Here is a 23618-nt window from a genome sequence, read left to right as displayed (position 1 = left end):
TTCAAAATAGCACTGCACACAATACATAAATGTGCACTATACACACCAAAATACGGTACTTTGATTAAACAAAGTAGATACCACTCAGTGTGACAGACGGATAGATGGATGGTCAAGCAACTACTAGACCTCCTTTCACCGTTGGCAAAGCATTGGCAAATATCAAAAGGGAACTCGCATCAAAAGAAGAAAACAATTCACAGAAGTTTCACGAAAATTAATGGCAGCATTCAGGGGGTTTCAGGGTATTCTGATCCCCAAAATGACCTCTAAATTCCCCATTGTGTTTGTAAAAATAATTTGCAAATCATAAAGTCATACTGCCTTAACCAAACAAAACACAAAATTATGACACAGATTAAAATTCAGATATCCAAAAAGCAAACACTGGAAGGAATCCATTAAACTCTAATTAACCCTTGTCGTGCTACACCCAGACCTATTCGGGATTGGACCTGGTTTCACTTTATCGTTTCTGGCAGTGTAAATCTAAGTTTAGGAAAGTTGCAATTTGTGTCCATCAGCAAGCAGCGTGACTGTGCTTTAAAATGAGGCTATCTGATATACAGTTTGTTAATAAATAATGACCTGAAAGCTAAAAGAGGAGGTCAAGTTTCTGCTGTCAAAAAAAAAAAAAAAGAGATTTTTTGGGGGATATTCATTTCTCGCACCCTAGCCAGAGCAGAATTAATCTGTAGTACTCTATTTCACCTGTAAACTAAAGAATTATTTCTGCCACCACCATTTCAATGTCAAGTCCTTGTATTGACTACTTACGGTTTAAGTGCAAACAGAGGCCAAAAATTGGAAAAAAATTCGACATTTTTTCACAGGAGTGACCCTTCAGGGAGCTCCTGACCCCCCACTTGTGACTGTAACACACTTTATTGGGCTTCAGTAGCCTTCAAAGTGTACAGACTGCAGGATGAATGTGCTCTGGTTCCCGTTAAACCTCACATGTAGCAAATAATGACCCGAGATGGACAAAAATGACCATTTTAAAGTGACAGATCCATTTTTGGCGTTGACCCACCGTCCCTCCCACCCCATGCACCCAACCCCATGATCACCCATCTTTAATTTACATATAACAATCAGCATTAGTACCAATGTGCAACTAATTTGCAAAAGTTTGCAAAATATCGAAATCTAGACTTTCGTTCAGAAATGCTCAGCATGACAAGGGTTAAAGGGAATTTGAAGTCTTCAAGAATTAAAGTGAAAGTTAAATGTGATTGTCCCGACGTTGTCCTCACAAAACAGTAAATATTTTCTGATAAAAAACTGAAAAGGAGGATTCAAATGGAAAAAAATGAAACAACCAATTTCATAATAAAGGAAAAGACAAGCTGAAAGGCATGAAAATGAAATGAAAATCTTGATAGTCCTATTGAATGTTTTAAGAACAAAAAAGCAATTTACCCTAAATAAACTCCTGGTACTTTTAAAATATTTGTGGGAAATGGACAGACACTGGAATAGCATTAAAAGACCTGTCTAAAAAGAGAGGCATATAAAAAAGAAACCTCCTACAATGAGTTTTTGAAAAAATAATTTTCTCACCTTCTGTCATATTCCAGGAATCCTCTATCATAATCAGGATACATCCTGCCATCAAAATACGGAGGCCTGCCATCAAACTGACCTGATGAAAAAAAATGTATATGAAAGAAACTGTTATGACTGAAGTAAATGTTAGCATAAATGTTCATTTCAAAATTACAAGAACAAATGTAATTATACAATTTGTTGTGGTGTACCAATTTTTGCCCTTTTTGTGAATAAAATGTGAGTCTTCTTACCTAAAACATTTTGTTTTCAGAAACTAACGACTGAAACTGGAATATGATTGGCAAATATTAATAAACCTAACAATAATTGTCTTGACAGGAGTGTATTAAGCAACTGAAGGTTCTATTCAGTGAAAGATTTCAATGAAACTTGAATTGGTTGTCCCAACTTCATGCAATGAACTATATTAATTAAAATGCTTCATGGGGTGCAGCTAGATATGAGTGCTGTGATCGAACCCTGAACAGTTGGGGCAAGTATGGACACACCACTGAAACTTGACACAGCTTTGATTTTTTATTGTTATTAAGACATTTGATAAAGGATAAGAATTTGACCTTTACTTTTATACCCTAAATTCCTACATGGTTCTAGTCATGACCTAAAAAAACAATCCTAACTTTCCTTTGGGGGTATGGTACTTGGTGGTAGAATTTCAATAATAACCATACATAGAAATCAGAAACTATTGTGGCCTTTTTTAGCTTTAATTAGCTATCACAACCAAATAAATCAATCCCATTCTCCTTTTGAAGTACAGCACCTTTTAATACAATTTAGAAGACATTCATTCCATTTAAAGAAATTATTGTCTGGACATCAGGAAAACTCTTGTTCCTAAACCCATCCTTCAATGCAGTGTAAGATGCTAAAGCTTGACCTATTGCTGGGAGCAAGTAAAACGGACTTTCAGACAAGTGGAATTCAGATCACAGTTGTACAAAGTGGGAAGAGGGACTGAAATTTCTGAAAAATGTCATTACAGACACTACTTGGGACAAGCTAATATCATTTTTGGACAAATTAATGTTGTGAACTTCTTGCCCAATAGGACAAGTTCAACAGAAATTTTATGTCATTCCCCGAATTAGTTAAAGCTATATGCCCAAAAAATTAATCAAGGCCTTTCTTTGGTGGTATGGCACCTTATGGTAAAAGACCCAATTACTTATAAGCCCAACTCTGTTCTGCACATCAGGAAAATGCTTGTTTCAGGCCCCTCATTCTTAAAGCCAAAATCAATCCCTGCCTAACTTTTGTGGTATATAATATTGAGGAGCAACATCATAGACATCTGAATTCTTTTACTGAAGTTATATAGTAAAGTTCTATGAATGCTTATTTCTGGCCCTTTTAGGACCCTAATTCCAAAACAGTTGGGGCCAAAACCCCTGAAATCAATACCAACTTTGCTTTTGTGGTTTGGAACCTTGTTTTAAAAGTTTATACAGATCAACTACATTGAAAGTACTTATTCCATAAGTAACAATTTTTCTTAATTCCGAAGTTGACTTGACCCATGAAATATCCATTTCCAACAAAATACATATTTTCTGTTTATCATCGTACTGTTCGAAATATCAAACAACGAATTTAAAATCTATGAACCAATGATTCATCTGCAATCAATAACAAGGGATATCCACGAATAAAAGAACTTTCACAGCAACTTATATTGATGCATTTCAACTGAAGTGTCTAAAAAAGAAGACACCAGCACCATACCACTGTACAACTGTCATAATATAAAAAACTACAAAATCATACCTGGATGAGGAACTGGGTAATTTTGCCAAGATCTAGGATCTCTGTCAAATTCATGTTTACCATCATTGTCCTGACTATCTGTACCAGAGCCATGACTGTCATTTCGTCTCCTCATTTGAGGATACATAGGCATGTCTAAAAACATTTATCACATACATTTACTTTTGTAGAGATTTTATTAAGGTAACACAAAGGTTTCACAATAGCAGAAGTATGTCTAGCATCTATCTAAAATTAACTTTTGAAGATACATATTTCTGAAATCACTATAAAAATCAAAAATTGCAATTTTTTTGCTATAAACATTACATACTAGGCATATCCATGGGTGGTCTTGGACCATATCCCATAAACTGCATTGGAGCCCAGAATCCCCAAGGTGGTGGATGCTGTCCAGGGCGCATCTGAGCAGGGTGTGGCTGTGGAGATCCAGGCTGTGGCTGTGATCTAGGTGGTGGTGCCTGCTGATCAGACTGTTGTCGTTGGAAGCGTGGTGGAACATTTCTAGAAGATGACTTGCTTCCCTGCAAAAAATTTGTGGATAATGTAACAGAGGAAATTTTTTTTTACTTGCATGCTTTCCTGGGTTCTCCCCAGGATTTTCAGACAGCATTGTATGCAGCACACGAGACACTACATTTACAGGTCTCGTGTCGAAATGTGCCACTTTGTATTTAATGTATTATATAAAGATTGATCAGTGTATTAAAAGTGTACATTTGTACATTGCTGTTTATGTTTACATGAATTATTTGTAGGTAAATATTTTACCTTTTTTCTTCTTTTGCAGTTATTATAACTTTAATACCATTGTTATGTTTCCTTTTTAATTTAACACAAAAATTAAAGATAATCTATCAAATTATACATAATTCTTCATAAATATTTCCTCTAATTCATACACACCCAAGTGTTCTTCAAATTTTTGCTGACAGCAGACACATTGGAAATTACAATATTTCATTTGTTTTGGGGCCTCTATGGCTCATTTGAATGTGATCCTCATTTAATTAAGAGCAATCTCTATTAAACTCTTAGTAACTTTCAATATATCTAAATATTTAGAATATTATCGAATCAAATTACTCTGGTCTTAATATTCATGTTTCCAAAAATTTTTGGTAAGTAGTGCGGAGTTGACCTAGTTATACCAGGAAAAAACTAAAATCTTAATCTTAATTTAAAGTTGGCACACTAGTTGTTTTGTTTTGTTTTTATATTTTATGTTTATATGTAGTTTATTCATGACAAGAACCCCATATCATGATTTACAAAGAAATTCCCCCCCCCACAACTGTTGTACTATTTTTAGACTTGGGGGATTTTACTATCTACTTCTTAATTTTCCCACCAAAAAACCTGTGCTCTTGATGCACAACAACATGGCAATGTAAACAAAAGACGGCCATTTGTCCTTTTTCTTTTCAAAGTGTTTTTGGAAGTATCTGATAGAATGAATATTGTTTGGGAATTTAATATGTTCTTTTATAAGTTAAATCAGCTTCTCAATGTTGAAAACATCATGTGATTGTGCAACTCTTCAACAGCATTTATAAGTAGCCAAATGCTTTTGGCAAGGGTGGTTAATTTTTACCATTGTCAGTTTTGATTAGTTCACTATAAGATATTAGTAACTGGTTGACACCGTCATTAAAATTAATATGTGGCCAGGTGGGGTGACTGATCAAGAATTTCGTCTATGTCATAACTTTTATTAGGTTTAAACACCTGTGTGGTCACGCAGTGATCAACTGACCATAGCATGTTTATTCAAGAGCTAATTACCTTGTAGGATGCTGTGAATGACCTCAGGGCACACACTTTTCCTGTCATAATTGATTTTTAATCCTCAAATTTTAACTTAACTGCACTGTGCTTTTAGCAAGATAGCACAGTACCGATCTCAATAGCACTGAAGCACAGCGCTTAAAATGCCTGGGTAGTACACTGCTTTCCCTATTTAGATTTCTTGACTAAGGTACCAGTAGACTATTTGTGGTCTTTCAGTATGGCGAATGATAAATATTTCCTCATAATTAGTAAGTAACTCCATTCATCATTAAGACCATTAACTCATCATATAGCAGTTTTTTTTTTTTTATACAAGAAAACACTTTAGTAAATCAACTGACATAAAAGAAGTTAATGTTAAATTCAAATTGGATTACATTCCTTTGCAGGCATAATGATAATTAGTATTAATCGACAACTACACTCCTCCTTCATGCATATCTCAAAAGATGCTTCAACTTCATAAAAATTGGTCATAACTTTTGAGTGGTTTAGGAAGAGATGCATTAGCCAAGTTTTCATGTGTAAAACCATATCTTTATAACTGCCATTTGCAGGAGGTTAATAAAAATTCAACATATTTCTTACGCTGTCACCAGGAGAATATTTGTGCTGTTCCCTACTGTAACTCCTTTCTCTCGAGTCTTTCTCACTACTTTCACTAGGTGTCCTGCTAGATCTACCATCTGATTTTGAGTCAGACTCCCCTTCCTTATCCTAGAAAGTCAAAACATAAAATATCTACAGTAACTACACAGATTCTTCCCCTATATTAAGAAATGCCTTTAAACTCTTAATTAACAATGTACATCTAGGTTAATTGGATGTTATTTTGACAAACAAACAGACCAATGAAATTTGACAAGTCATCATAGTAGCATATTTTAATACTTGATTGCTTAAATTTAACTCTACGAGACTTACTGTGGAATCCTTTGTTGAATCCTCCCTCTTTCTACCTGTTCTTTCATCAAGCTGCCTCAACTTTTCAGCAGCAGCAGCTTTTCTTTCCTGTTCCATTCTTCTTTCTTCCTCATCCCTCCTTTGTCTAGCTCTCTCAATAGCATCTGATTTTTCTTCCTTTCTTTGCTGACGTTTCTGTCTCCACATCTCATCATCATCTTCAACAGGTTTTTTAGTTGGAGTAACAGGACTCATAGTTGGAGGTGGCTGAGAGAATGGTGGACGCTGACAAAAAAGGTATATGTTACTTATTACATTGTATTCTCCCCAAAGTACAAGAAACACATATCATTAAATTTTATTAACTAATATTTTTTTCAAAAATTAACCAATGCAATACCAACCTATAGTTATCAAAAGAACACCAATAATAAAATAATTAATTAAAATAATTGCTCACATACCTCACTCGTCCCCATGTTGGATACTCAAGTAAATTTGTAAGAGAAATACATGTAGAAGGACCCCGATAAAAAAGGAATAAGAGTGTTTTTTAGGCATTAGACCTTTATCTTCTAACTAAATTCTGTTACTCAGAATGGTAGTTTCAAACTACAGACTGATTTCTTAAGAGTTTTAATTAATCCAAAGTAAATATCATCGTAGCAGAACAAAACGTACACTTGACCTGTGACTTATCATGGTGAACTTATCTACTAAAAATCATGTCAATATCTGTCAGGAAACTGTTATTTTTGTGAATTTTGCCCATAATTTTGGTAAAAATCATTGGAGCAAAACAAAAGATACACTTGACCTGTAACATATGATGGAGAACTTATATACCAAAAATCATGTCAATATCTGCAAGCGTTTAGAAAAAAAACAGTCTTGAAAACTGTTATTTCTGTGAATTTTGCTAAATTTAAGGCCCATAATTTCGGTAAAAATCATTGGTGCAAAACAAAAGTTAAACTTGACCTGTAACTTATCATGGTTAACTTGTACACCAAAAAACATGTCAGTATCTGCAAGCATTTAGAGAAAAAGTCAGAAAAACTGATGATGGACAGACGGATGAGCTGATGGACGGGTCAAAAACATTATACCCTTCGCAACTTCATTGCGTGGGGTATAATAAAGATTACAGAAAGTTCACCAATAATACACGAACATAAATATAAGCATCATTTCATTCAATTACCTGATTAGGTGGTCCAGGAGGCATCCTATAAGGTGGTGGATAGGGTGGATGTCCTCTTGGTGGTGGTCCCATAAAATCATACGGATTCATCGGCCAGCGCTTAAAAAAAATATTAAAGAGTAAAACCATTTTGCTTCCTGAACAAAGAGCTTTTTTCATGCTTAAATACTGGTTATCAGTGTATCAGTAAAGTGGCTAGTGTCTACAAGGAATACAACAGTTAATTAGGACACAAAAATACCACCACTGAGTGATATATACAGGTAATACAAAATGGATTCATGACCACAATGTTATTTGAAGAATGTCTATTCAAAAATACTGCCAACGACAAGGTAGTGTGACATTCACTAACCACTGTAATTTTTTGACCATGTAATCTTACCTCTTGCACCTCCAATATTATTTTTATTAAATATTCAACGGATTAAGTAAACCTATTAGAGGGTGCAATTCAAGTATTCATAAGGATGCAACAAAATAAACATGTGTCCATTGAACCTTAACCATAAGTGTTCCAGATTATACACCAGAGTATGTTCTAAAGTTAAGGGAAAAATTTTAGGAAGCTTATTGTACTGTGTTCTGAAAAATGTTTAAAAAAATTACAAAATAATATTTTCATGCAAGGGGACAACCACATTACCACATGTATATTAAAGAGTTGATTTTTCGAGGTCAACAAAGCGGAAATTGGCAAAATCTGAAGTAAATACACAATAAAATAAGAATCGAAACGGTAAAATTTGAATTTGAAATAGAGGAAATCCACTAAAAAATTGAAGAAAATCATCCCTGATTTTAATTACTTACCCCATCCATAGGAGGTGGAGGCTGACCCCTGAACTGTGGAGGCATTGGTCCTTGACCCCATGCTTCTCTTGGCTGTGGTGGGCCATGCTCATTCTATTTAAAGAACAAAATGATTTCATGACCTTGAAAATGTAATACCACTTAAAAAAAAATCAATGCAAACAACTACATTCCATTAAAAAAAAAAAGAACATGTTTAGTGACTGGTATATAGGTGGCCAAGTCCTGCTGAAAATGTCCTATTAAAGAACGAATTTTTTTACAAAGAATATTAAAAAATAGTAATCCCAATCACAGCACATAAGTGAAATTCAGACAACTCTTTTCTTTTTTTAATCCTTATCTTGGTCATTAACTGAACTCCTACCCTTTTACTGAATTCAAACAGATAAGAATATGATTCATTAAATCTCAAGGACTTGGCAAATAAAGATTGAAGATGCTCAAAGAAAATTCATAAGTTTCATGCAAAATAAAACCATTCCCTGGATACATGGTATATCAATTCACTGTTAAGTATGAGAAAAAAAAAACATGCAACATAATGTGTTTAACAAATACATGCAAATTATGAACAAATATATTGACATTTTACAGTAACAATATCTTTTGGAAGTATACTCAAAAGGAACTTTAATAGGTATGATGGTTTCAGAAAGGGGTTTCAGTTATAAAAGATACAGATAAAAAGTACAATCAGTCCATGCTCAGTTTATGAATACAAAAATAGGTAAATTTTTCATATTCAGAGTAATTATCTATCACAAACATGTACATGCAAAAATGTTCATCGATAAAACCAGAAGTTGTGCATGGTCCGTGTACAATTCTAATGACTTTCAATAAGCCTAAATTTACCCATTACTTCTCATTAAATAGTTCCTTATGCTATGAATAAAGCTTATCTTGTTCTTCAGACATCTTCAGGAAAAAGCAAGTTAAATTGAACTTTTTCTTCAATACATAAACTGCGTAATATTAAATTTTGGTGCAGTGCAGTAGTATCTATTTTGGTACATATTGGGCTATTTACTAGTAAATTAATAACAGGGCAGCAGAAATGTTGAGAAAGACTGAACAGACAATATTTTTATTTTTTTTACCTGACTTAGCAGGTGTAGGTGGGTCTGAAGAACAAGTAAATAATTCAGTTTCCCCATCCTTTATTTCTTTTTTCTAAGTTAAGTAGTCCATTACAGATTGTGGTATTCCTGCAGGATAGCTATAGAAAACGTACATACTGATGGTTGTTTCATAAGCATTTCTGAATTTTTTTTTCAATCCAATAATGAAATTTTTAGAGAGCAAGAAAGCATCATTGAATCAATATAATGAACTTAAAGCACAGGTTCTGGAAATACCTTCACATCATCAGACTTCTCCTCTTCACTTGCCTTTCCACTACTGGACTTTTCTCTAGACTTTTTCCTTGAAAACAAAGGGTTAACTTTTCAACCATTTTTCTTAACATCAATATTGCAAAACATACAGTGTATCTAGTACAATATACACTTGGACAACATTATGACAATCAAAATCATAAGCCTTCATACAAATTGTATTTCTATATTGCATGTTTTCAGAAATATTTTTTTCTTTCTATCTGCTTCACTCAATTTGTAATCAGCCATCAGATCGGTGAGTGATGGATATTGTCATCCTTGAAATACTAAGCAACACCAGACTTCATCCTTTGGCTTTTCAAACATGTAGAAAAAAATATTCCCCTACCAAGTAATTAATATTTTTTTTTTGTCTCAGCAATGTTAGTATTGTGAAGAGAATGAAACAAAATTTGCATCAAAATTTTCTTGTTTAAGAGTGGACAAAAGGACAAAAACTAAATATAACACAATATTTAACATACTTACTCTTTATCCCCACCCTCTTCATCATCACTAAATACCAACTTCTCACTGAAAGTTTTAAAAATATATATCAATACAAAATTTTTCTTGAAAGAAATAAGAAAATGTCTATGCACAAAAATGAAGCTCTATCAAACCTAACATAGTGCAAATTATAAAACAAGATTTACTGTAGAAATCTAATACATGTACAATGATGTAAAAGAATTCATGATGAAAATCTTCATGGAAAATGTAACTGCAAACCTTAACCTTAACCATAGTGCATGACCTCCAGAGACCTAAATAAAACATAATGAACAAATCAATTGCATGATAATAAAGCAATAACAATTATTTTACAATACAGATTCAGTACTTGTTAAATAATATCAACTTTTGCTATTCTCAACAAGGCCTTAGACTAGACTGGTATTTTAAGATTGATTACGCACGAGTAGTCTATATCTTCATGTGGACCAGCCCAGCCATCCTCATTATCTATTCTCAGCTTCTCGAACTCCTTCAGATCCTTTTCAGATATAATGGCAGCCCTCTTAGGAGCTTCTTCACCACCCTCAGTTGCAGGTCTCTGCTGTGGTGGCATAGGATGTTGTGGTCTAAATCTGTAAGTAGTAATGAAAGCTCTTTCAAAAATGACATAACAGTTATCATTTAAACAAAATCAATAGCTCTTCAAAGTTTACAACTCATTCAGCATAAAGATGTCCAGTGTCAGAACAAAAGGTGCTTGTTTGTTGGGGTCCGAGCAGCAATATTCAGCTATATTCAGACGATGAACATGAAATTAATGATAAAATGAACATGAAATGATGATGAAATGAAAAAGGGATGGGACATGAGGACAATGGGGTCGACAAATTTTGATTGCCACTGGAAATAGGGAGAGGTGGGTAGGGTCGGGCAATTTAGCCTTCTGCGGCGGAGCCTTATGGTTCCTACTCCGGGAGAATACCACAGTAGGGATCTTTAACGTACAAGGAACGTGGCATCTTTCCCAACACGGTGCACCACTATGGTGTGCGGTCAGTTTTTCCGTATTATAGCCTGACAACCCCAGCATGTAACACGCCAGGGGTACCCCATTCCACCACCTGGGGCACATATCCCAGTTGCTCTGTGGGCAAAGTGCCCTAGCCCCCGGCTAGGGTTCTGAGCACTATTTAGTCGCCTTTTACGACAAGCTTAGCGCTGTTGCAGGCCTATTCATTTAACACCCGGACCTGCACGGGGCCAGAACAAAAGGTGCAATACTTGCTTATTGATTTCTATTTGATATCATGCTTATAAGCCTAAGAAGACATGTAACTTACAATGAAAAAAGACCTCCACTGATACTAAATTATTTCAAAGACTATCAAAAAGACTTAAGTAAATGACAAATTTTAACCATTAATCATTAAAGAATGACGTAGGTCTTGGAAATCATAAGATTTTTTTTTCATTAACATGCTGTAACCATACCTAGCATCATATGGAAATCTTGGTGGCATTCCCTGATAGTTAGGAGGATATCCAGGTGGAAAACGACCATACATCTACAAAGGTAAGTATGTGTAGTTTCAGTACTAAGTTGTTTAAAATATTCAGATTAACATCTTCAAATTTGCTGCAAAATAATGAAAAATAAAGATGTCACTTTTGGGAATGAGGCCAAAATTAAAATTAAATTTGTTTCCCCCCACCCTACATACCAATAAAACTTGACCCTATCCAAATGATTTTATTGCCATTCTCAGACAAGATTTTTAAAAAAAATTCCATGCAACATATTTCACTTCTTTAATCAAGGTTTTTAAAGAATCAGACAAACTTTTTTGTGAAAAAGTATGTTCCGTACTGACCTACCCAAGGCCAGGAAGTAGGGTTGGGTAAGAGGAAACAAACATTATTGAAGTGCGAGCAGCAAATAATCAAAGGTGTTAAACAATCGTAGTGCTGATAGCAATGGCGGCTTTTGACTCGTGATAATTGTAGCATGAACAAAATGATGTTTAACAAAATTGTGATCATAAATTACATTTTAAATAATATTAAGAACTATTTTTTATATCTATAAACTGAAAGTCAACCAATACTACTGATCCAACTTCACACAGATTTACATATTTTGTTTCATTTCACCTCTTTCCCCAATTTTAAATCTATCAAAAAGTTAATGTGCATTTATGTTCAAAAGCTATATCAATGGAGTATTTATTCTACATAACAATATACTTTAATAAAACCAATATCAGCTTAAGGAAATAATTTCCTTAACACAAGATTTTCAAAAACTAGACACTTTTATCAATTTGAATTTTCCCACCAAATTTACTTGGTTAAAATCACTGCTCTTCACTTCCATGTCTATAAATGGTACAATATTAATGATAGGACTGCTAATTTGGCTTATAAATGTGTTAAAATGAAAATATTTATCACATTTTATCTTTACTGACGTTACTACAAGAAATAAATACCCTAAATGTAAATTTATTACTAAATATCTTTCAAGGCCAAAAAGGAGTCCCTCAGATTTTGAGTTGATATGAAGACTAGATCTTACCTTTATTTACATAAAAAATAGAAAATTATTGAGCTGATAAATTGCAAGAAACATATTTACTTGTTATAAAAGAGGTATTGAATGATTTGAAATGAATTACATTTGGACTATATTTTTGTGTAGTGTTCAGAAATAGTAGGGAAGTTCCAGTGATGGACCGTTGACGTAAGATATTTTGATCCTGAAGGATCAAAAAAAACCCAAAAACATGTACTTACAAATGGAGGCATCATCCTATATTGTGGTGGCATTCCCATTGGTGCCATAGGCATCCCTGGTCCTTGACCAGACCCAGGTCTAGGTGGCATCGGCTGGGTTTCTGAGGCACTGCTTGTAATCTGGGGGCCATTCTGCTGTGTTTCTGTCTGGCTTGGCGAGGGTGAAGGTTGAGATGATGGTGTATCTACTTTTTGTTGCTGCTGTTGCATGACGCCACGTCCACCTCCTTCCTTCCAGCTCCCGACATCTAAATGGAAATGAAAAGAATTGGTTTGTTTCAAAGGTAATTCCCAGTGCTCACGCTACTGAGTGATTCAGACGAAATAGACGCCCTGAAGACGCTCACTTCGTATTTTAATCAGCGTTTTTGTTTCAAACATTTAAGACAGAATATGGAATGAACATTCTTCAATTCAGCTTATGATAATTCATTTTAACATTTCGTTACGAAACGTGCTAATTTGTCGTGCGGATTCTTTGGACTTAGGTTAAATTTATCTCAATTGATCATTCAGTAGAAGCCCGAAGCGTTTCTTTTGATCTTCATAACATAACAGAACAGTAAAATCTCTATTTCAACGGAACATTTCTTAATCTTCAGACGCATTTGTACCGACAGCTACAATGTGTGTCAATAAAGTTTCAGTCTTGATTTGTCAGTAATAAATATTTAACATGATTATTGATCCTCAACAGAATGTCACTGCCTGAAATTTTCTATTCCAGTGCTGCTAAAAAAGACAAAATCAACCGCACAATGCAATGCAAGAAGCTTTTCTCTGCTCAATCAAATATTAATTTGGTTGAATAAATTTGGTAAGGAGTAGAGGTATACATTAGAAATTCAATTTCATGGAATATATGATAGTCAACAATTCAGTCAACAGGCTGATTTTATTTTGTTCAAAACAAAGTTCTTGGGGACCGGAGTTCCAGTGTCACATTTAAATTAATTGAAGTCCATTTGATGACCAGACACACATTGGAGACATTGTATACAATGTGTGCATTTAAATTTCTAAAAATATAGTTATGTGCGAGATTTGTGAAGGTTTTTTTTTTTATACGCCAGTAAATATTGGTCGGCATCCATTAAAGATCGAAATCGTTTAACACAACTAATCATTAAAATAAGGATATATATAGGTAACATTTGATCAGAAATGTCTTGGATATACTCGAAGCTTTTTAATCAGCGGTCTAAAACGACCAGCTGTAGACGACTTAACAACATTGCTGCCTCATCCTTGTTTGGACAACGCAGAGGAAGAATTTAGTTCTGGTACAGCCAGTACACCAAATAAATAAAGATATTCTTCTCCCCAGTGTCTCTCTAAAAGAGAAGACACTGCTCCTTCTTTTTCTTAAGTAGCTTGAGCCCTGCTTCCTGTTTTAATATTACTTCAAAAAAATCATTATCTAATAGCATGCCGATTCCATCACAGAAGTATAATTACTATTCATGTATCATATCTTTCAAGTCAGGAGACATTTACGAGACTTACTAGAAAAACTTAGCATCTTTCTTTTAAACTAAGTACTTACTTTGTGGTCGCAAACTTGGCCCTGGTCCATATTGTGTATCCTTTTCTTCGTCCTTTTTGGTTTCTTTGGGTTTCTCTTCTCCTGCAGACTTTAATGTTGGAAATTCCTCTTGAAATAATGGCGACTGTTGACCGACAATATTGCCCCTTGCTGTGTCCCCAACAGTTACACTGCTCCATGATGGTTTGCCCCCAGAACTGGTTATCGTTGATGTTGGTGTACTTGATGCTGTGCCCCCAGCAACACTGACCTTAAAGTAGTTCAAAGACTGAAGTCTACAAATCAAAGTCACTAATCGTCAAATATTCTATACCACCGATTTTGGCTTGCTTTCAACATTCGAATTTATTTCGTCTGAATCATTCAGTAGCGTGAGCACTGGGAATTACCTTTGAAACAAACCAATTCTTTTCATTTCCATTTAGATGTCGGGAGCTGGAAGGAAGGAGGTGGACGTGGCGTCATGAATGTGATTTGCTCTAGGTGACTTCCGCTAGAATCTTGGGGCCTTGATAATGTTTATGATCTATATGGTCAATTATAAGAGAGCCCCTGTGTCTGAATCAGAGACTGAGTAATATTACATTAAGTTAAATGCAAACCTATCACCCTTTAAACATCCCGTCCTCATACAAGCAAAAACACACGCAGAACACTTGTAGATATTTACGAGGTTCATTTTGATCTTGTATGAAGCTAGAATTGACAGTTTTATGGTATAGATCAACACCATAATGACGTGTAATAATATATAATTATGCAAATCATATGAATGTAAAGTACTGAAATTACGAGTGCAAGTCACTAACAATATTAGAAATTTAATAAAATGCTCCTAAAAGCTTTTAACAAAATTTTGAGATACAGCAGGTAATTTTTGGTTTTACCTTAAGCTTTGAGAATGCACTTTTGATATAAAAACTGAGTATAAAAAAAAAGATATACACGGAATTTTCCAAACCACTATATTTCTTATCAGAAGCTTTTATATCAGATCAGAGCTCACAATACTGGGCAATTCGAGTGAAAATGTCATCCTGTGGTCGCTCACTTCACCCTATGATGACACAAAAAGCAGAGTTAAGACACCCTCTCATTTTCAGACATCGCCCATGATCAGTTTGTTTGTTGGGGTTTAACGTCTGAGCAGCAATATTTCAGCTATATTCAGACCATGAACATGAAATTGATGATAAAATGAACATGAAATGATGAAATGAAAAAGGGATGGGACACAAGGACAATAGGGTTGACAAATTTTGATTGCCACTGGAAATAGGGAGAGGTTGGTAGGGTCGGGTAATTTAGCATCCTGTGGCGGAACCCTATGGTTCCTACTCCGGGAGAATACCACAGTAGGGTTCTTTAACGTGCGAGGAATGTGGCATCTTTCCCAACACAATGCACCACTATGGTTTGCGGTCAGGTTTTCCGAATTATAGCCTGACAACTCCAGCATTTAACACAACAGGGGTACCCCATTCCACCACCTGAGGCACACATCCCAGTTGCTCCGTGGGCACAGCCCCCGGCTAAGGTTCTCAGCACTATTTAGTCGCCTTTTACTACAAGCTTAGCGCTGCTGCAGGCCTATTCTTTTAACACTCGGACCTGCACGGGGTCGCCCATGATCAGGACTGCACTCCATCGTTTAGTGGTGTTTTGACCAGAGTTCTCTCTCTTCGGATGGGTTAAAAGCAAGTATTTTAATCAGCTTTTCAATTCAAATGTTCAAGACAGGATTTGGAATGAACATTCTTCACTCCCGCTTACGATGATTTATGTTTTACTGTTTATATATCATTACTATACATGCAAATTTGTCATGCAGTTTGTTGGGACTAGAACTTAATTTATCTAAATAGATAATTCTGCAGAAAATCCAAAACATTTCTTTTGATCTTCCAGTTTCACAACTGAACAGTAAAATCTCTTTTTCAACAGAACATTTCTCAAGCGTGAGACAAATTTGTACTGACCGCTACAAATTATGTGTTTAAGTTTTAGTCTCGATTTGTCAGTAATAAATTTTGAACTAGAAATAATTATGGATTAAGCAGGAGCTGGGGAAAACAGAACAAAATGTAAATTCCAACAGAATGCCCCTGCCTGAAATTCTCTATTTAAGTGCTGCTAAACGACAAAATCAATAGGGCAATGCAACACAAGAAGCTTTGCTTTACTCAATCATATGTTAATTTTACTGTAATAAATTTGGTAAGGGATAAAAGTACAGAAATACAATTTCAAGAATATACAGTCAATCTTTCAGAGAGCAGGCTGATTTAATTTGTCCAAAACATTTAAATACTTACATAAGGAGCTTGAAGAAAAAGTAACGTTATTCTCAATAAAAGAAAAAAAAACAAAAATGCCTACCAATACTGTGTGCATGAAAGTAACATACTACACATATAATTAAAAAAAAAACATTAGTGAACGATACAAGTACATGTTCACTTTTCCCTAGAGTCACTCTATCTGATAGAGAAGTCAATTCTACCTGTTTTTTTCAAGCAGATTTAGCCCTATATCAGATATACATGAACACTCTTAAATGTATCTTAACATGTTAATTACCTTCACGGATTGCCCCGATGGCGTTGATGTAGCCGGCTGCGGCGGCGGCTGTTGCGGCTGACTGGTGTTTGGTGCTGTTGTCTTCTCCTCTTTTTCCTTCGTGCCCCATCCTGTTAGATACATTAAGTTGGGAAACTGAGAAGATCTCGTTATTAATGCACATCAATAACACTGTAAATGCTACACAATTGCAGATAAGTTTAATTCCATAAGTTTCAGCGGACAATATGTCTATCTGGATGACCAAATTTGGTGGCCCAAATCAGCAGCAATATACTGATAGCAAGCTTACAAAATGAAAAAAAAATTTAAACTAGCTTTCAAGAATCTTTGAACAATTAAGTAGGATTTATCTCCGCATGCAGTGTTCTGACATTATCTTCATTCTAGCACTTCTATATATCATGTCAACTTGAGCCCATTAGAAATGTTAGCCCACAAGTTTGATTATTCCACTTTGTAAGCATCAAACCACCATTATCTTCCTTCATGTGCCATTACAGATAATGTGCGACATTTCTATGAAATTACATGTATGCCAAAATCTATATTGCAGTTTTGAGAAGTTGTGTGTAGATAAGCAGACTAATGAATACATACAAGACAAACAAGGTACAAAAATTTCCTTTGAACTTGAGTAACAAGGAATAAGATAAAATTCCTTTTGTGCAACAGTAAGAAACATTTACCTGCTATATTTAGTATAAAAAAAATGCTAACAGGTACGTTAAGTCAGTGTTACAATACAATGTGTAAGTTGATAGTGTCTGGGTTTAAAAATTTATTTATAAAACAAACTGTTGCTTGCAGAATTGCACTAATACAGTATAAAATGCTCCTCACTAGTTTGCAGGGCAAGTGGTAAAAAATGGGATAATCAAGCCCTGTAGGATAAAAATTTGACCAGAATCGAAGTGGTCACTTTTTGGCCCCTAGTTCCTATACAGTTGCAGTCAAAACTTTGGAACTCAATCAAAACATTTCTTTAGTGTATGGTAGCTGGTGGTACAACTTCAAGCAATCCATTCCCTTTTACTGATTATTATCTAGAAATCAAGAAAAAAAATGTTTCTGGTCCCTTTATGACCCTTATTATTACTTGCCTCAAGTTACAACCCCTTAAATTAATCCCAGTCTTCCATTTGTGACATTGCACCTTGTGAACTTAATACAATTTCAAACAGATCCATTCACTTTAATTCAAGTTATTGCTGGGAGGTAAAGAAAATGCTTAATTCAGGCCTGTTTTTGGCCCCTAATTTCAAAAGGGTTCAAGTATTAACCCCCAAAATCAAAACCAGTGTAACCATTGCAGTAAAGAATATGTGGAACAATAACACAGACATTCCTATGCTTTTACTGGACTTATTCTAAAAAGTAAAGTTCTATAAAATGCTTCCTTTAGCCCCTACTTGGGCCTTATTGGTAAATCAATACCAACCTTCTTTTAGTGGTTTGGAACCTTGTTCTAAAATATAATAACGATCAACTAACTAATACATGTAGTCAAGTTATTGCAAAAAAAAAAAACAAGTTTATGGATGACAACAACAAAAATTTGAACTCTCCCCAGATATGTGAACAGGGAAGATACTTAAGGCCAAAAAAAAAATGTCTGTTTTGGGTTTCCCGACCGACCCTAATACATTTTCCTCCAAAACTGACAAAATTGGTAATTTCCGCCAATTTCCAGTATAATACGGATTATTTCCGGTAAAACCAAAAGAATGTTAAAAACCAGGTCACAATAGCGTTTGTACAGGAGACTTATTTATATCACGTAAATCCAAGGGTCAATACAGTGTACTTATATTTTGATCAAAATTCCTGCTAAAATAAGTGTATCGTAATAAAAGACATGATTAATAGGTGTGTATGTTAAAAATTAACTTTCTACTTAAAACCATACACTTTCATGATTTAAACGTGATGCTATTTTACAAATATAGACTCAACTTTAGTCAAGAAAAAATAAAATGAAAATGCCGACCAACCTACCCTATTTAATGTAACCCTAAATAGACATATTTTTTGGCCTAATATATTTTGAGGGCAGTGAATTATTTAAGGGGCACTCCACCCAAACACAATGGCAATTTATTTTCTTAAATCTGCAATAAACAGCCTTCACCAAATAATGTGATCTTGTTAGCGTCATGAATAGGTTCCAATACCACAGGAGTATGTTTAATTGCAAATCGGGTTGAAAAAAGATAAAATAAATCTGAACCAGAAAGCTGGATTTGGCCAATCAGGGGCTCATCATATAATTCATGATCAGGGCAGCATGGTGCTGGGTCTGACTATATTGGTCTAAGGAAAACAACTATGGATAACCAGTCTCAATTACAGATGCACTTGCTGCTGTGTGTTTTCACCAAGAGACAAATCATAAGTCACACATATTACAGAACATCTTTAAGTTAATCAAATTATACTTTTTAGTCATGCAAACACTTTAAACATCAAAATCTATTAGAATCTGAAATGGGAAATTGATCAGCATTTTATTGCATAAATTTTCTGGGCTTGTAAATTTTAATCAGGACATGTAACTTTCTGATGTAGCCAGCCCTATGGTCTGGCAGATATTTTCAGTGAGTTTCCTACCCTGATTTATAACAGCCTCATACCATTATTCGATCTCAAATTTTTAGTGGTCATATAAAAATGAAATAAAATTACTATTGCTTTTTTTTGAAAGCATGTAAATCCATACAACACAACAAACTTACCTGATCCTCCAGTTGGTACTAAGTTGACGTTTGGATCGTTTCCACTATTTTCACTTTTCAAACTTGGTAAATTGGCCGGAGGCGGCATACGCCGCACGTTGCCCACTTTTCCCAAGCTTTGTAACCCATGTTGGCGTGGTACTGCATAGAAAATCTAATTATTAATACACTGTAAATATTGAGTTACAATTACAGCATAAAAAATTCTTGATTATAATGCTTTTATAAAAATATTCCTAATTTCTATCTTTTTTTAACATGTCATACAGATGGACCTACATTTGCTCTTACCACAGGACTCAAAATTACAAGTACATGAACATTGTATTCAACAGAAGTTTTAATAATATGAATTTAAGGCAGGTCAAAGCTTAGTATAAGAAGATTTTATAATTAACTTAACCTTCAGTAACCATCCAAGCAACTTTGCAGTTATATACTCCTCAATTCTTTTTTTAAAAACAAGGTTTTAATGCAGTTTCTGTCTTGGGTTTCAACCTTGTCTTTCTTCTGAAGGAATACAGAATGTTTGTTTTCATGGAATGAATCAAATATGAGGAGTCTCAGAACACAGAACTCTTTCTAATTTGAAACTAGTTGTATTTACCATGATCTAAACAGTTTCAAGAAATTTACTTAATTATACCCCACTCGTGATACTACACTGAATGATATACATCAAGTACACATACCTGAACTTTTAGCTGGTGCAACGTTTTTCCCCTGAAAATACTGATTTATGTTAATTGATGTGAACTTTCCCTTGCTCTTGTCATTCTTTCCTCCTATCCCCGAGAACGATGACATTTTGCCTGACAATTCATTGAAGTTTTTCTCTCAGCGTACCCTATGAACGAACCGTGTGATCTGAAATGAAAAAAAAAAAAGAACTCTAGAATACACCTCCAAAAACAACATAATCAAACTGGGACTATATATTTGTCATGTAAGTTAACAAATTCCTAGCACATCATATGGGTTTAACAGTAACAACAAATTATTTCATTCATTTATTATTAAAATTACGAAGGAAGTACCTGTCATGTGCGCCAAATTGTTCATTTCTGCAAAAAAACAAAAAATTCCGAAGGAAAATATTGAATAAGGAATCACGTTTATACAAAGAACACTGTGTTGACAGCACATGCTTTGTTGTAAGCCTAACTGCAACTGCTGAACAAGGCATCAGACGACCCCTCGCGATGACAATGTAAGGAATTTTAATTTTGTAGACAAGTTGTTACAAGAGTCTTCGCTGTTGTTGAGGTACAACTCGTTATGTGCATCATACATTTCTTTGAATTCGACTTCATGTGTAGCAACTACTTGATCGACTTAGTACTAAGGCACTGCTTGTTGAATTCAAGACTGACACTACTAAAGAAAGTGAATCATTATCATGGAGGCAACAAAGATGCACTGAATGCATCCGAAGAAAAATGTCTTTCATGAGATATTTTAGATACTTACACGGGTCCGTTCGAGTGGGTGATGTTTTAAGAATATAAACAATCCGTTAAAATTATCCTAATTTGGCGGATGGTTGTTGATTGAGCGTGGATTTATCACTTGGTAGCGTCTAAATTGATCTACCAAAATGGCGAATTTTATGAATATGCAAATGAGGTGTGATGTCACTTTACCCATAATTCCTGAAAGTACGGTGCTCGAGTCCGACAGTGCACGATGCGGGTGCATTTTAAAAAGAATTCAATGCATGAACAAGTTGGTCACGATCAACGTTACTGTTGAGCATTATATCGGTTGATTTACTTTCGCATACGATAGTTGATCTTGAGCCTTTACCATGACTGTTGCCGCTGATTCGTGTTTTTTTGTTTGTTTTGTTTTGTTTCTAACATGAATTACTTCATATATTTACATGTAGCTGTCTTCTTTCCGTTTCAACTTCTTTGTAAGTTGGTTCGCTATTTCTTACAGACTTTCTTCGGTTCGATCGAGGGAATAGAGGACAAGGTAAATCAAGCCAATTAGGCGGCCCGGGAGAACGGAGAGAGGTACTACAGCAGTGTTAGAGGTTGTCTAGCAAGTTCTTTTCTGACTTGGTCCCATGGAGAAACGGAATTCCAACATATTACGTTGTAGGAGAAGGAGAGAGGGGTATAAGGAAAAAGGATCGGTGGCCGGAAGAAAGGAGACGGGAGACTAAAATATACAAATGAAAAATAAAATCGAGTCGGATAAGAATTGTTTTCTGAAACTATAATTAAAAAGTTTTAAGAAAGTGTTAATAAATTTCATAGTAATGAATGATCTAGGCTTTCAAGTACCACTAAAGTCACTTGTAATCCCTATACCTTATGATACCCTAGCGTGTTTGTCTGAGACAAGGATTTATAAAATGTGATAAGTTTGTTTGTTGGGCTTTAACGTCCGAGCAGCAATATTTCAGCTATATTCAGACGATGAACATGAAATTGATGATAAGATGAACATGAAATGATGATGAAATGAAAAAGGGATGAGGCACATTGGTGGACAAATTTTGATTGCCATTGGAAATAGGGAGAGGTGGGTAGGGTCGGGCAATTTAGTCTCCTGTGGCGGAGCCCTATGGTTCCTACTCCGGGAGAATACCACAGTAGGGTTCTTTAACGTGCGAGGAACGTGGCATCTTTCCCAACACGGTGCACCACTATGGTTTGCGATCAGGTTTTCCGTATTATAGCCTGACAACCCCAGCATGTAACACGCCAGGGGTACCCCATTCCACCACCTGGGGCACACATCCCAGATGCTCTGTGGGCAAAGCGAGCACTATTTAGTCGCCTTTTACGACAATCTTAGCGCTGCTGCAGGCCTATTCTTTTAACGCCCGGACCTGCACGGGGCAAATGTGATAAGAGATGTCGTAATTCCGTTTTGAAAAAAATTCTTGTACTGATGAAACACCTGCATAGTTCACACAATAAGTACCTGTGTACACAAAGTTTTAAGGCATAAAAGAAGGCATGCGTGTACAGCCATTTTGTATATTTAAAGTTGTCATTTGACAAAGAATTCACTGCTTTTTAAAAAAAAAAACTTAAAATAAACAATGGATTCCACGTAAAAATGTAGAAATTTTGGGAATTCTCGATTTGATACTTTAAAAATTAACAATCTCGAAAAAAGCAGAGAAAACTGTTTGTCATAAACAAAAATGTGCCAAGGAATGTTTGAAAGGTTTTGATGAAATTTAATATGATACAAACATATCACTGATTTCAATACTAATGTCCCTTACCCTGGTCTACCTGCTTGAATTGTCCTTGCTAAATCAGTTGGTATTATATAAAAACCTTTCAAACTTTCCTTTGAAACTCAATGAAATCAGTCCAAGTTACTTTGATGCTTAAATGAGATTGATGTAAAATGGTGTTCCAATGATTTGCAAGAGTTGTGTCCCTTAATTTGCATCAAATTTGGTTAATTAATTAATAACAGAGAGTCGGTTATTATAAAAATTATATGAGTTTAGTATACCTTTCCAAATGAAATAAATGAGTACAAAAAACGTACCTAATATAAGAAATGCAACTCAGAGCCAGGGAGTTGGACAGCCACAGACCGTGTGCAAACAGGAGCAGACATTACCATGCATGATTACTCCGGAAAGAAAAACTCCTCCATTGTGAAATTTAACAAGTATGCGATTAACGCTGAAATAAGTTGCCGAGAAATTAATCGTGTTTGTAATGAATTGAAAGTTACAGCCCATTATTTTATGTGTTTCAAGTCTGTTCGTATATAATTTTATTTTTATGCGTGTTGACTGTGAAATAAGAATGATGTATAAATGTGAGCGTTTATCTGTAACTCCTTTTTAAAGATAGAATTCAAATTATTTATTAAAAGTACCCACTCCTCTAGTCCAGGACTTTATAATACTAACATTAGAAATAGAAAGTCCGTGGCTAGTTTAATAAAACCGTTTAAAGGATGAGAAGTGATACTAATTTTTTCTTCAAAATGTTCAAAAGTTTACCATACTTCATCATGTAAGTGGCGCAATTATTGGTACAAATATGTTCACGTTTTTGTTAAAGTGGGTGGAACAGATGATACAGTTG

The 23618-nt window shown here is 34.9% G+C and overlaps 1 protein-coding gene across 4 annotated transcripts in view; it reads right to left on the bottom strand.

Moving 5' to 3' along the window:
* LOC148611915 (uncharacterized) overlaps positions 1 to 21187 on the bottom strand; it is a 51451-nt gene extending 30264 nt beyond the window's left edge. For 3 of the 4 annotated variants that reach the window (XM_088592922.1, XM_088592924.1, XM_088592926.1), the window contains exons 1-17: positions 21016 to 21177; positions 20238 to 20412; positions 19546 to 19686; positions 16811 to 16920; positions 14231 to 14480; positions 12685 to 12932; positions 11383 to 11456; positions 10353 to 10523; positions 9922 to 9966; positions 9412 to 9478; positions 8051 to 8143; positions 7238 to 7336; positions 6055 to 6318; positions 5719 to 5847; positions 3653 to 3863; positions 3340 to 3474; positions 1564 to 1645 (exon numbers count right to left, since the gene is read on the bottom strand). In XM_088592922.1, the coding sequence (XP_088449048.1) occupies positions 1564 to 1645; positions 3340 to 3474; positions 3653 to 3863; positions 5719 to 5847; positions 6055 to 6318; positions 7238 to 7336; positions 8051 to 8143; positions 9412 to 9478; positions 9922 to 9966; positions 10353 to 10523; positions 11383 to 11456; positions 12685 to 12932; positions 14231 to 14480; positions 16811 to 16920; positions 19546 to 19686; positions 20238 to 20352 (2234 nt within the window). In that variant the 5' untranslated portion in view covers positions 20353 to 20412; positions 21016 to 21177. Of the gene's footprint in view, positions 1 to 1563; positions 1646 to 3339; positions 3475 to 3652; positions 3864 to 5718; positions 5848 to 6054; positions 6319 to 7237; positions 7337 to 8050; positions 8144 to 9411; positions 9479 to 9921; positions 9967 to 10352; positions 10524 to 11382; positions 11457 to 12684; positions 12933 to 14230; positions 14481 to 16810; positions 16921 to 19545; positions 19687 to 20237; positions 20413 to 21015 lie in introns of all 4 variants that reach the window. The other variant, XM_088592925.1, reaches the window with a different exon arrangement.
* Between the last annotated feature and the right edge of the window lie 2431 nt (positions 21188 to 23618).

The sequence above is a fragment of the Perna viridis genome, chromosome 7 (assembly GCF_037379345.1).
Source record: "Perna viridis isolate PV_CMFRI_1.1 ecotype Kerala chromosome 7, ASM3737934v1, whole genome shotgun sequence".
In the NCBI taxonomy this organism is placed as follows: domain Eukaryota; kingdom Metazoa; phylum Mollusca; class Bivalvia; order Mytilida; family Mytilidae; genus Perna; species Perna viridis.
This window is presented reverse-complemented; position numbering and strand designations above follow the sequence as displayed.